General features: G+C 46.4%; 1 protein-coding gene across 1 annotated transcript; it reads right to left on the bottom strand.

The window, feature by feature from the left end:
• Positions 1 to 863: 863 nt before the first annotated feature.
• Positions 864 to 13,383, bottom strand: LOC101964310 (acyl-CoA desaturase 1). The gene is made up of 6 exons (XM_013362089.4): positions 12,963 to 13,383; positions 12,165 to 12,447; positions 9,033 to 9,163; positions 7,400 to 7,605; positions 5,782 to 6,014; positions 864 to 3,615 (listed from the first exon to the last, which is right to left on the bottom strand). Exons 1-6 carry the CDS (start codon positions 12,984 to 12,986, stop codon positions 3,416 to 3,418), a joined length of 1,077 nt encoding a protein of 358 aa, XP_013217543.1. The 5' UTR covers positions 12,987 to 13,383; the 3' UTR covers positions 864 to 3,415.
• Between the last annotated feature and the right edge of the window lie 636 nt (positions 13,384 to 14,019).

Here is a 14,019-nt window from a genome sequence, read left to right as displayed (position 1 = left end):
ATCATACCACATTTTAACAGAAGATAAAGCAAGGCACATTATAACTGAGTGATTTGTCCAGTGCAACAATTTCAGCATTCCTCCTCAAAGTTCATGTGTTGGAATGTTAATCCCCAAAGCAACAAATTGAGAGGTGGGACTTTAAAGAGAGGTGATTAGCTCAAGAGGGCTCTGAATGGATTAATGACATTGTCTGGGGAGTGGGTTTGTTATAAAAGCAAGGGTCACACAGCAAGTTGGTGGCACCGGGTTAGAAGGCCCAGACTTTGCCCACTAGTGTAACAGGGTCACCTTGCTTTGTTTACCTTTTAGACTTACCCCTTTGAGCTACATACAGTACACTGAAGATATTAGCAAACCAAGCATACTTTCCACTATAAATGCTACTACCACCATTCCATGTTTCAAATGTCAAATACATTCAAATTGCTTCTACTCTCCTTCAAATTTGGGCACTTAATAAAAACATTCCTAAGAAAGGCTTTTAAAATGAAACTTAGAGGGGAATCCTTCAAGTCTCTTCACTGATAACACTCTAGCCAGGCTTCTATTGATTTAGGGCACTGCTGCAGGCTCTCAGGGGTAAAGGACTGCTCAGAGGGAACCAGGAGGAGCATAACCACAGGATTAGAAAAGAAGTAAGGCACCCAAATCTGTTGTGAGCACACCCACAAGGCAAGGATTGAGTAATTAACTCTTGATGAGAGTTTCTCATTAATGTGTCACTTGAATTGAGCTTTAGAATCTTGAAGAGTGTTCTTATTGAACCAGCGTGCCCCTACAGAGTTACTGGGGACCTCACCCTGAGGTCACCATACCCATGTGTGTAGGGACATGGCATAGATCAGAACCATGGAACAGGATGAGAAGAAAAGAGAAAGGTTGAGTTTATTGTTTATATATTATCAAGCAGACATTTGATGACCTGTAGAATTAAAACCATTCAACAGACATTTCCGGTGATAGGCACAGAGTAGGCAGCTCTTCATAAGGTGATTTCCTACTAAAATGAACAGCTTAAGGACAAGTTGCCTTACTGCAGGCTGGAAGGCCCTGCTTCCTCCCATGGCTAGATCTCAGTGGACAGAGCATTTGGGATTGCACATTGCTGATCCTGGTAGAGCAGAGTCAGGCTTCTGCTTTAAGGACTGAGGTTTAGGGCAGGACAGGTCCATAGTCTTCAAATAGTGGTGTTCTGTGTTTTTCTAGACTTCTTCTATCTTACTTTCTGCCCTAGGTTGTGTGGTAGGGGATGTTGATTAGTTTGCTGAACAGACACAAATATTTTCAGCAAAGTTCATGGCATCTCATATCCCACATTTCAGCCAAAGGTTTACAGCAGACTCTGGCTCCAGGCTGGGGCCCCCTTTCAAAATGAGGCACTTGGGACTTGCCCTTATTTCTTGTGCTTCCCAGTGAAGACTATGCATCCTCCTCCTTCTACAAGGATTGATTGCTCCCCTGGGAGCAAGCAGTCTTACTGAATATGCAGGAGGCACTGAGCATGCTCTCTGTTCCAACCCAGAGAGAGGAGACTGACTTCTAACCCTGCTTTCCTCTGAGATTGGCTCACTGGTATGGTGGGCATTTGGCTTCACAGGAGACTGAAGCTGTCTGAGCCAGGAATATTTCTAGAGCATTCGCTAAACTTTCTGAAGTTATCAGTGTGGCACAGGCACAGAGGATCTGGAGACCAGCAAAGAGACAGTCAGCTCTCCTTGCTAAAGAGAAACAATAGTTCTGTGCTCATGAGATTTGTGTCCACAGGACAGGGAGCTGCCTAGATAGCAAGTTCTCACTTCCCTAAATGGACATAGGAGGCTGACTCTTCAGACAAAGAAGAAAACATTGGAGAACAGAGTGAACCAGCAGAGGAAAGATGACAGATGGAGTAGAGCCAGAAAACTAGAAACAGTTAAGAAATTCCTGTCCCACCCAGGCAGTCCTATATGCAATCTGATGGTCACAAAGCAAGGATGCATGAAAAGGTACAACACTGGGGGAGGAAGCCTATGTTTTATTCCACCGACATGAAGGCTTCTCTTTATAGAGGTGTTTTGAACTGCAGGCCTCTGCTTTGTAGTGGAGGACCCACTATCTAACTCAGTTCACTAGAACACCCAATAAATCACTCAGTGACTTTTGAACCCTTGGGCAATGTGCTGTCAGAGCTCTTCCTTCGGAAAGTGATCTCTCGGAGGAGCTGCCTACAGACCCTGCCCCTCCAACTGTCCATCTCCTGCCCAGCAGTGGGAGGAATGGGTAAACCAATGGGCTCCTCTTCTCCTTCAAGCTTTTTTAGCATTTCTTTTTCAGAGGGAAATACTCCCAGTGAATATTTTCATGCTGCAATACAAATTATGACTATACACATTTAACTCTGATCCAAATTCACCTGCTAAAAATCTTTCCATTGTTGGATGTTTGGAAATGCCACAGCCATCCTATCACTACAAGGGCAGTGACCAAAATCCTGAAGATAGCACAGAGAAAGATGAAAGAAGTTGGACAAGCAGCTCACGAAATCCTCACAACTCAATGAGCTCTTGCTGTATCCATCACTTCCGGACACAGTCGACAACTCATTCATCTATAAAATAACAAATCTCCTTAATACAGGGGGAATTTTTTTTTCCCCAGAAGAGATCACTTTTCCTAAGAACTATATGCTTCCCATTTATCCTCAGTCTAAACTATATTGAGACATTAAGATGTGCTGCTGTTATCTAACATTGCCAACCTGCATGGCCATCCCCTAATCAGTCAGGAGAGAAAGGATGCATACTGGGTGGAGAGGCTCCAGGTCTCTGCTAGGTAGGCATCTGGGTCTGACTACAAAAAGAACTTTCCCACCTCAACCACACCCTTACTTAGAAATAATATCCAGCATGCTCACTCTCCCCTGATGAATGACCTACTTTGCAAGCTCTATGATAAATAGTTATTTTCATCTTCCACCTAGCAAAGTGTATGATGACAGTTAATGAGCACTTTTGAGAAGATTTTGTTGCATAGCTAAGTGGAGCCACCTGCCTTAAAGTTCAGGAGAGATCAAACATGAGGGTATCTGAAGTAAATCCTTTCTTTGCTTTTAAGCTCTTGGAAGATTGCTAGGCTTTTCATTGGACACCGACCTGCGGCTGACCAGATGCTTGCCTGGGAGGCAATAGGGAGAAGACAAAGGAAGATGATAGGAACCAAGCAAAGAAAAGGACAATGGAAATAAAGAGAGAAGAAATGAACATTGTTTTAGCATCAAAGAGGGGAGTTGTTGCCCTTCAGTACTTGTCATTTACTGAACCAGAATGTGTTAAGGTCATCATCTTTAGCATCCAGGTAGCATTACTCAGTAGTTAATTAACAGAACATTAAACCTCTACTGGATTTTGGAACAGGACCCTGGACAACCTCAAACTCAGCCACTCTTATAGCTTCCATCTCCAGTTCTTTTAATCCTGGCCAAGACAGCGGCCTTGGATACTTTCTTCCGGTCATAAGCCAGGCCGAGGACAGCCATGCAGTCGATGAAGAACGTGGTAAAGTTGATGTGCCAGCGGTACTCACTGGCAGAGTAGTCATAGGGGAAGGTGTGGTGGTAGTTGTGGAAACCCTCGCCTGGAACAAACCAAGGAAAGAAGTTATGAATCTCGGTGGAATTCTGTTTTCCTCATCTTGGCAACCTCTTACCCAGCAGGGCACTAAAAACCTCAGAGAAAGCTGCTGTTGCTGAGTGAATAAAAGAACCCTGTGTCTTCTACTTAAAACAAATAGATGCCCTCAGAGTCATCATAAGCAATGAACCAAGAGGATCTGATCACCTATGTCTATCTGGGAGCCTTTGTGATAAGGAGTTTCTATTGGAGGATAATACTGTTGAGAAAGGATTTTATACTAGAAAATACCATAGTTCCACTAAATACTGGCCTACAACCCCACAGGCACTTTGCCTCTGTACAAGTGTTGAGGTGAGGAGGGGAGAGTCCAGAGGAAGAAATTGTAGCAGTGCTGCTAACAAGGTGAGTAAGCACCATTTCCCACCTCAACCACACCCTTACTTGAAATCATATTTTGGATGTTTGGAAATGCCACAGCCATCCTATCACTACAAAGAGAAAAGGAGGCTCAACCAGAGGCCAGAATTTCCACAACCATGGCTGGTTCACAGTAGGCTGATCTGGATCCTAATCCTGAGTTTTGACCCTGGGGTGAAAAAACAGAACCACTCTGAAAATACTTAGAGATTTTCTGTAAGCTGAGATTCTGAGAAATCCTTGCTAGAAAAAAAAAAAAGAAAAAAAGCCTGGATTCAGGACCATTTCACTATTGGGTAAAAAAACAATTCTGGAGGGACTCTTTTTTTGTCTAAGTCAATTCCAATACTAATAACACTGACCCTTATCAGAGTTGGAAAAAAGAGAGGTCCTTTATTTATTAGTTAGTATAAAAAATAAATAGAATAGCAATGATATGAACTAGCAAGTGAAGGAAATTCTTTACCAAGTCAATTACTCCATCCAGGGCATCTCAAATTATGCACTATCTCTGTACACACATTGACCACCCAGTAAACTGGGAAGCAGGAGTGCAGAGTGGGGCACAGGGAACACCAAGATGCGTGGTGCTGATAGAGGATTGCTAACTTCCACATATGGGTTCAGAGCAAGACCTCAACAAGCCCAAAGGTATCAGATTTAAAAGGGGATAGACATACAGATAGAGAAGGGAGAAGAGAGTCAATGGGACACAACAGGGACAGTAAGAGATAGCCGAAGACTCTTTTCTAGGGGAAAGTCACTTTATCAGAGAAAAGATTAACATGTGACCATGGGGGAAGCAATTCCAGAAGCAAAGAGATTAGAATGGCAGGAAACAGAGCTGGAAGAGAGCAAAGGGTAAGGTTAAGAAGCCAAAAGAGCAGGTTTGGAGTTCCATTTACAATTATGGGACACATCTCAATCTAGGTTCTTACATTTCTATGATTTATACATCATAGGTCATTTATTTCAAATATGGTGTCTGCACCAGGAAAACTAACTTGAGGCCTTGGTCAAAGTCTATATGCACTTGGAATGAAGGACAGGAAAAGGTAGAGTTTGATGGTGGAACTGTCCAACTCTCTGCTTTCCTGGAGGATTCCCCCAGCACTATGGGAAAAGGGAGTTCCTAGCACACTGTAAGAACAGAAGACAGAAAAATAAAGGACATAAGGAGCAAGGGTGGCATGTGGGAGCACGGGCCACCAAGAGATGCACTGATTCCCCTCATGTTGGCATCAACAAATAACAAGGTATGGCCCACACTTGAAAGATAGGGCACATCCAAGTACAATGGAGAGAAAAATATTCTGTGACATAAAATTTTTGAATTGAATTATAATTGTTCTACATTTTTTACAGCATCTTTAAATATAAGACACTGGGCTTCTAAGTCATGCAGATGTCTCTAATTTTCTCTATGCATTCTCTGCCTCAAGACTACAAACCTGTAAAAGATGACTAGAAGAAAAAAGTCAATGGGGCTCAATGTAGGTAGGATTTAGAGATTGTTTTATAACTTAAAATCAAAAGCAGCATTATTTTTTACCCTTTCCATTTTACATAAGAGTTGTTGCCACACTCCCAAAGGGATTTCACAGTGTCTTTCCCCTAGAACTATACTGGAAAAAAAAAAAAAGCTACAAAGTGGTCATAAAAATAGGTCATTTGGGTTCTTCCAGCTCCTAGCCAAATATCCTGATCAGGAAACCACTAGATGTGGTCATGCTATTGTCTTATGACTTACCCACAGCTCCCAGGGAAACCAGGACATTCTCCCGGGAGTTGATATTCTTGTCATAGGGGCGGTATCCATAGAGGTGGGCAGCACTGTTCACCAGCCAGGTGGCATTAAGCACCATGGTATATCGCAGTAAAGAGGCGACGTACAAGCTGTGTGCAAAAGTTTCACCCCAACAAAACCAGGGCACCAGTGTGGGCAGGATGAAGCACATCAACAGAACAGCGGACTTGTAGTACCTACATTGAGAGATCCCACAGTGAGTCAGTGGAGGGCTGTCATGCCTAAGTGGATTGTCCACTTTCACTGGAGAGTGTCAGAAAAGAGCACGAGGGAATAGTGTGGAAGAACTTTTCAATGCATGTTATCCCAGTCTCTAGAGGAGGCAACAATGTGTTTAATGACTTTCCTAAGAAGGCCCCACTGGTAACCAGTGGAACAAATATGGAAACATCTGTATCCTGACTTGAAGTCCATTGTTCTTTTTCAGGAGACCATAAGGCCATGTTGGTTAAACAGATGAGCATCAAATCTCAAACTCATCAGCCAGTTCTGCAGCCTGAGCCTTCAGGAGCCTTCCTTTTGTCACAGTGTCATGCTTCCATTCTAGCTACTCCCTGTTCCCCGAAATTCTTTGCTCTACTTGTCTCTCAGAAGGCTCACTGAATATCCTTGGTCACCTGCAGGTCTCTGTCCTTTCAGAGGCCCTGTTCCATACTCTTCACTCCTGTGAAAGCCAGGCGATTGGCATTTTAAGGGAATGGATTGCCTACCTCCCTTCAGCAGTCACGTCTTTCACTTGTATGTCACTGTCATTCCTTGCCTCCAACTCCTTTCCATGCTGCCACTGCTTCCCTAGCATGGATCCTTGCTACTGTCTAACCTGTGTCCCTGCCTCTTGTCTCTCTGGCTCAATGGTAACTTTCACCTGTCCTGAAAGCAGCTTCTCTGAAGCATGCCCTTGAATATGCCACATGGCTGCAAAGGAGATGATTAGAGGTTCCCTGTTGCCCACTGAATAAAATCCTAAATCCACACTAGAATTGCACAGGAACTGCTTGAGTCTCCGTAGTCCTTTTACCTGCCCCACCCTACACTTCAGGAAGAAGGACATCCTTCATGCTTGAGACTTCTCTGCCTTATTCTGTTCTTTCTGTTTACATTATCACTGATCACTCATATTTGTGAAGATCTTTCAAAACCACTTTCCTCTGCCCGCACTGAGCAATCTCCCTCCCTTTGCACCTCTCATAGTACAGACAATATTCTACCCTGTATTGTGGTTATTTGGGTAGTTGGCTTAGCCCTTCAACCCCAAGAGGATACAAACTCCTTGAAGGAAAGAACTTAACTACTTTATTTTTTGTGTCCATAACTATCCCAGGTCAGTGAGCATTTGCTGCATTTTAACAGGTTTCATTAAGATAGCTCAGAGAGAAAGGAACAGAGCCGTAAACTGACTGAGGACCTGTGGCTTGTTAAATACTGGATTTTAAATGAGTTTGAATTTACAAACCCAGTAAATCCTTAGCTTTTATTTTTCTAAGACTTAAGGTAAAAGGTGGAGTCCTTAAGATTCAGGTGCCCAGGGCCACATCCCTAGTCCCGTCTTCCCTTTACTCACCTCCTCTGGAACATCACCAGCTTCTCAGCTTTTAGGTCCGACAGGTCCAGGGTCGCCCCCTTTTCTTTGACAGCTGGGTGTTTGCGCACCAGCAGCCAACCCACGTGAGAGAAGAAGAAGCCGCGGCGAGAGTTGTGAGGGTCGGCATGTGTTTCTGAGAACTTGTGGTGGGCGCGGTGATCTCGGGCCCATTCATAAACATCATTCTGGAGGGACAGAGAAGAGGAATGCAGGCCTGAGGAGGGACGCCCTCATGGGAAAAATGCCATTCTTAAATGTATGTAAAGGGTCCATGGCTTTTGGCATGACCTCACACAGTCTGGCTCCAGAGGAGGCATAGAGGGGCCTGCCCTCTTCTGCACACTTGCCCTGAAGATCAGATGGAAAAGCAACTTGCAGTATAGACCCAGGAATAGAACTGCGACTTCCTGCAGGTTACAGGATGGGGAGAATGCAGGTAAACCACCATGCTCAAATAATTTCACTAGGAGAGAACAGGGCAATTCTTGTAGCAAGGGAATGAGGCAGGTGGCTTCAGACCCTGGGGTCTGGCTTATGAGGAAAACTGCAAGGAGTTCTATCTTAATGTGTTTGCAAGTGACAGCTTCAAGGGTAGCATGTAACTCATGACCATGACTGCATCTCCAAAGGACTTCTGGGCTTGTCTGGGGCTTTTTCCATTCCTTCAAAAAATGTTCCAATGTGTTTCTTCTTTCTCTTTGGCCCACAGAGACAACATCAGGAACCTTGAAGGTATAAGTTTCTAGGACCAGAGATGATTATCCAAATGTGGTTCCATACCTCAGATATTGCCAAGAAAAACAGGACTAATTTGTTTTTTCTTCTCCTCTTAAGCCCAATACCACGAGTTATCCTGTGCCCATTGCTATAATGTTCTAGCTGTAAGAGTCCTCTACCCCAATTCCCTTCATTCTATTTCTGATATAAATTTGGGCCACAACTATCCTCAATAGCTGACTTAGCTACCACAGAAATGTGGTCATGGTCATGAGGTACATACTGCCCTTGGGTGACAAGGTTGGTCCATCCACCCTCTAAGTGACTCAGATTCCTCATCTGTAAAAGGGAGCTAAATAATAGCACCTATCTCCTAAGATGTATCGGGACTTAATGAGTTCATCTATATGAAGTGCATAGCATAGTTCCCAGCAAACAATGCTATAGAAATGTGATCTTATTACCCACGACAACAAAGTTCCTGAGTCTCTTAGACATCATTCTCAAAAAAAAAAAAAAAAAAAAAAGGTGGTGTCTGAAGATAGTCTCCCTAAACCAAGAGTATCCCCCACTCCCAGTGTCTGCCCAGGAAACCAGGTTCAGTGTGTGGCTATGTGATGTGGCCCCTTATGATAAAGGATCACAATAGCTGAACACACTGGTATCAAAAACAATCCTGTACCTCCAGAGCTTTGCCTATTTACCCTCTACTTCCCTTCCTAGTGAAGTATTCTGAAGCATTCCATGTTTGAGCGTACATTTTAGGTGACCCCTGGAAACTGGAAAGGTCAGTGATGGTCCTGCTGAGGCTTCTCTCAGGGCATTGACACCCTCCATTCCACCCTAGGTCATCAACAAGGTAGAGATACAAAGCCGAGCAGCATCCGCTTCTCACCTGGAATGCCATGGTGTTGGCAATGATCAGGAAGAGCCTCAGGGGCAGCCGCGCTTTGTAAGTTCGGTGGCTCCATAGGCGATGAGCTCCTGCTGTGATGCCCAGGCCACTGATTAAATAGTACACACAGGCTGCCAGGACAAGATGATAGAGGAGTCACCAACAGGAAAGGTCCATAGGGAAAGCATATCAAAGTAACTCTCCTTATACCACTCATGTGCTCTTTAGGCTTTGGGTGAATATCCGCCTTACCTGAACCATAGGGCTGCCTTGGCATCCAAGGCCTGTGCCTTTTACTACTTGAAAAGTGACCACCACCTCCTAGCCTCTCCACCTTCGAATGGAGACAAGTCAAGGATTCTCAGGAACTAAGGAGGCAGGATGGCAAGATAGGAATAAGACTCTCACCACTGTGCCACTGTCATCGTCAAAGGTGGGGGTATTATCCAAGGTCTTGTCCGGTTTGACATTCAGCTTACCTTCTCGAAGATAATCAAATTATTCCTACAGAGCTCAGAACCCTACATATAAGGATTTTATGAAGATAGCCACAGCAATCTGGGCACTGCTCAACTGGTCATAGTGGACACTAGGGGTAGCAATGTACCAGCTGGTGAAAATCTTTTAAGCATTATACCAGGCAGTGCAACACTATCAGGGTAAGTCAGTCCTGCACCCAGTCGTGTGTGCAGTGGCTCAAGCTTTATCACAGGTAGTTGTTAGTAACACCACACATTGCAGGTAAAGAAATAGATGCTTTAGAGGGTGCCTGTTTATTGAGCACTGCCTTGCCTCTGCTTCCTTTAGTTCTACAGGCTCACCAGGCACCAGATACAATCTCTAAAGGGCAAGTAGGGGGGCTGGGAATGTGGCTCAAGCGGTAGCGCGCTTGCCTGGCATGCGTGCAGCCCGGGTTCGATCCTCAGTACCACACCCCAACATAAATGTTGTGTGTGCCAAGAACTAAGAAATAAATATTAAAAATTCTCTCTCCCCCCCCCCTCACTCTCTCTAAAAAAAAAAATAAAATAAATAAAGGGCAAGTAGGCAGGTGTACCTATGTCTTCCTGTTTAGTAGCTCTAAGAAGCAAGGACTCAGACCTTGGGAGAAACTGTTAACAATGTTTCATTCCTAGGAGCCACATGGAAAGGATGATCTTAAGGAGCCACAGATTTTAGCTGGGTTGAAAATGGTATATATGATAACAAATTATCCTGTGTTCTACAGCCAGAGATAAAGAGTTTCCTAAACAGCTCCTTTCTCTCCCCTCCCTTCCCTCCTGTACCCCATCCCTTTCCTCCCACAGGGTTCGCAGGAGAGTCAAAGAAATAGTAACTGTACCAAGGAAAGTACTGGCCACATTCTCTCTAAGCTGGACTGGAGGCTCCAGCTGATATTTGGCCTCTGGCCATGTGGTAACTGAGATCTGATATGTATCACCCATACCTAGAAAAACCACAGTGAACCAGGGCCCTGCAATCACCAGAAGGAAAGAAAGGGCTTTAGACAAAGCAGAAACACTCAGCTGAGAGGCCCAGAAGTATCATCATGGTGCATACGACCCTGGCTCATTGGCTCCTAAAGCATATGCCATCCCATCATAAGGGGAACTGGATCCGAATCCAGGCACTCTGGTCCCTATTCTATGCATACTTGTCAGACTCTCAAGAAGGCTCAGTCAGTTAGATTCACTCTGACTTCCCCAGAGGACTGTTAGTGTCCACATTGATGGTTAAGCAACATCTCACTACTTTGCCCTTTGGCCCTCAGCATTGCCAGAGACATCTCCTCAACCCTGCCCTAAGTGCTCTTCCAGAGTCTACAGATACAGAAGTCTCTTGAAATAGCTGACTGAGGAGAAACGATGCAATGACACACAATGACCTACTGCAATAGGACCTTTTCAATCCTATAAATGTAGTGTTGTTGCAACTTAGTATCAGGTGATCCTGAGAAAGGGAATCTTCTCAGTTTCATTTCCATATGGCACCTAGAGCATTCTCCAAGATAAAGTTTAACTACCAAGACCAGATATAGCCACCTAAGAGGCCCAGTGGGGATAGGCTAACACATGGCTAATCAGCCCTTCTACATTACTACCCTTCAAGAAAGTTCCTCATGCCTCTTTGTTCTGAAAACTTCTGGTTGTGTCCTGGAGAGGGTGTCCTGGCTTCCTACTTCTCGGAGAGCAGCAGTTGGGCCCGTGGGTCTCTAGATCTCCCTGCTCCCTCTCCCTTCTTGAGCTTTAGGGGCAGAGGTCAATCTGTCTGCAAAGCACATGCATGGGTCCAGGGGCTATCAGCCTCCAGCCATGGATCTCCAAAAATGCTAAGCTATGGGCAGGTCAGGGGAGAACTGGCAACCTCTCTCTCTCATTACAGCAGCCTAAGGAATAGGGAGGAGCAGGTGTTAGGAGTTGTTAGGTCCTGGGCACTTCCTAGCCTCAGGAGAGAAGAGCAGGAAATGGCAGAGTGGGGAATGGAACAGGAAGCATTTCTGCCACATTATTTCATTCTAAGCATATATTGCTGACTGGCATAAGCTGTATCCAGACCTATCTGGAGTGACAGAGCAACACATCTGTGCAGTCTGGGTCATGGCCTTGTTATTTCCCCTCTATGACAAACCAGCCTGGTCTGGTCTGGGGTCAGGTCAGAATCTTATTGATAATCCTTCAGGTTCTTCCTTTTTGCATGATCTCTCCTCATCAGCTTTTCTTTCCTACAACCCTGACTGTGCTCAGTGTGCAGTTCAGGAACTCTGGTCTAGCCCCAGGTTCTCAGTCACTCAGGCAGGCAGGACAGGGACAGAGAGCCAACTGACTCAAACAGAAAAGTTTTTTGGGGGGACAGCTGCTTCTGTGCTACACACATATCTATACTTCAAAGCCCCCTGTGCATGGTCTCAGTGCTTGCTCCTCAGCACCCATGTTAAGGGACCCTGTAGAACCTACCTTCCTGCACCCCAATCTCACTAGGCTCTATTCCCAGGCCAGTCAGCCTCTCAGGCAACCAAAGACACTTGGCAGGCAAAACCTGAGGAGAGGAGCCTCTGCTCTGTGGAAGACCCCACCTTATTAAATATCAGTGAGAAACCTGGGGTACTGGTTCAGAATAAAGGAACCTGCTTACCCCAGATCCAAGTGTAGAACTTGCAGGTGGGAACCAGTATGACCCCATACAGGGCCCCCAGGTGCAGCAGGCCCATGAGGATGATGTTTCTCCAGACATACTCAAGCTTGGGTGTGGGACCCTCGGCATCCTGATAGCTGTGATCATATATATCATCTTTCATTTCAGGGCGGATATCTTCTGCTGAGTAAAGGGACATCTTCTCCAATTTTTGTTCTCCATCATGGAGACCCTCATTTGGAGGTGCTCTGATGGTGGTGGTGGTCACATAGGAGCTGGAGATCTGAAAAGAGAAGTGGAGAGTCAAGAGAACGCAGAGGCTGGGGCAGTAAAGGACTCTTGCTCTCTAATGCAGCTGGGGGTGGAGGGTGGTGTGCAGTAGAGGCACAGACCCTGCCTCAGTACCTAGGCTATGTGATGGTGGTAGGTATCTAGAGATGGAATAGGAGACGGTTTCCAGAAATTGCAGATGAGTTGGGAGTTAAATCATAAGGTGAAGGAGCAGAAGGAGCGAGAAGGGTAAACAGCTCGCACCCCTAGCAACACGCAAAGGAAACCCCATGTATGCAGGGGGTCTGAGCAGGACCAGAGTTTTCCTGACTTTAAAGCTCAAGAACCAAGAGTCAGGGAATAAATCCTCCAGAATGCAAAACACACCCTGCCCCCAACCGAGGGAAGCAGAAAAGACGGCCCTTTCTTCACAGAAGCTCTTAACTGTCTCCCCCACTAACCAGTCGCCTACAAGCCCCATTCGCGCCCGCTACGCAGCGGGACAGAGGCCACTTCTGGGACGCTCACCTCCTGCAGCATGTGGGCGGGCATCTGGCTCTCGGGAGCTGGGATCACGCTCCCGGGGCTGAGGCTGAGGAGCAAATTTGGCGCAGCTGAGACAGAGGATGGACTTCTGCTCAGGGGTCCGCTGGTGCGGGGCGTCGGTGGAGCTGCGCTCGGAACACCTCTCTGCTGTGGCACGTGGATGGCTGTGCAGGCCCGACCCGCTGTGCGCGGATCTCTCTGGGCTCGGAATTTAAAGGGAAGAGTTAGCCTAGGGCGACCGTTTCCTCAAAACTCTTTGATCTGCTGCCAAAAGGGACAGAGTGAGCAGAGCTGCCTGGCCAAGACAGCCCCGCGTGGAAATAAGGGCGGGAGAGGGGGAGGGGACAGAAAGTCGAGTAGCTCAGCCACCGGAGACACAGCGTGGGGCTGCAGCCGACGCCAACACCACGCCGCCCCAGCCCCAGCCTCTGGGAAATGCTAATGAGACTCCTTTAAACTCTGGCCAGTCATTGGCCAGAGGGAATTTGGTGCCACCTCGTCCAGCCGTTGCCATTGGCTGGACGCAATCTGCTGTTCCCTTTGCTGCCGGCTCCTCGCTCCCTTCTCCTCCTTTTCTCCATCTCCACTCTCAGTTCTTGGGGCTCTGTCCCACACCCCGCGATTTCGGATGCACCTGGGAGATTTCTCTCTGAAGGAAGGGGAGGAGTTGGTTCGGCACTGGGGGGGTGGATTACAAGTCTTGTACTGGTCCTCTGCTCACAACAAATGGTTGGTACTGCTGAAATTGCACTGGGAATAGTGGGGAGAGCCACGGTGGTTTCCAACACTCACAATTCCTTTCTGTCTTCCCTTTCCCCCAGACGCTTAGGAGGGGAGACGTGGCTTCTACCCCGGAGTAGCCCAGAGAGGTCTGGTGCAATCCGCCTCCTAAACTGGGAGCTCGGACTTGAAGCTCTACCCAGTCCCCAAGCTCTGGGATGCTAACCCCAGACCGCCCGGAGCTCCGGCCACATGTGCAAACTCGCACGGATATGTGTGCCTACAAGGCAATATCCCGCGCAGTCACTGGGCACATTCT

Source organism: Ictidomys tridecemlineatus, chromosome 1 (genome assembly GCF_052094955.1).
Source record: "Ictidomys tridecemlineatus isolate mIctTri1 chromosome 1, mIctTri1.hap1, whole genome shotgun sequence".
Lineage (NCBI taxonomy): Eukaryota > Metazoa > Chordata > Mammalia > Rodentia > Sciuridae > Ictidomys > Ictidomys tridecemlineatus.
This window is presented reverse-complemented; position numbering and strand designations above follow the sequence as displayed.

Excerpts from the sequence above, each read along its gene's own strand:
- LOC101964310 (XM_013362089.4), bottom strand. The coding sequence starts at position 12,986 with ATGCCCGCCCACATGCTGCAGGAG. Across the intron at positions 6,015-7,399 it reads CTGGTGATGTTCCAGAGGAG|GTACTACAAGTCCGCTGTTC; the intron begins GTGAGTAAAGGG and ends CTCTCAATGTAG. Across the intron at positions 3,616-5,781 it reads GGTTTCCCTGGGAGCTGTGG|GCGAGGGTTTCCACAACTAC; the intron begins GTAAGTCATAAG and ends GGTTTGTTCCAG.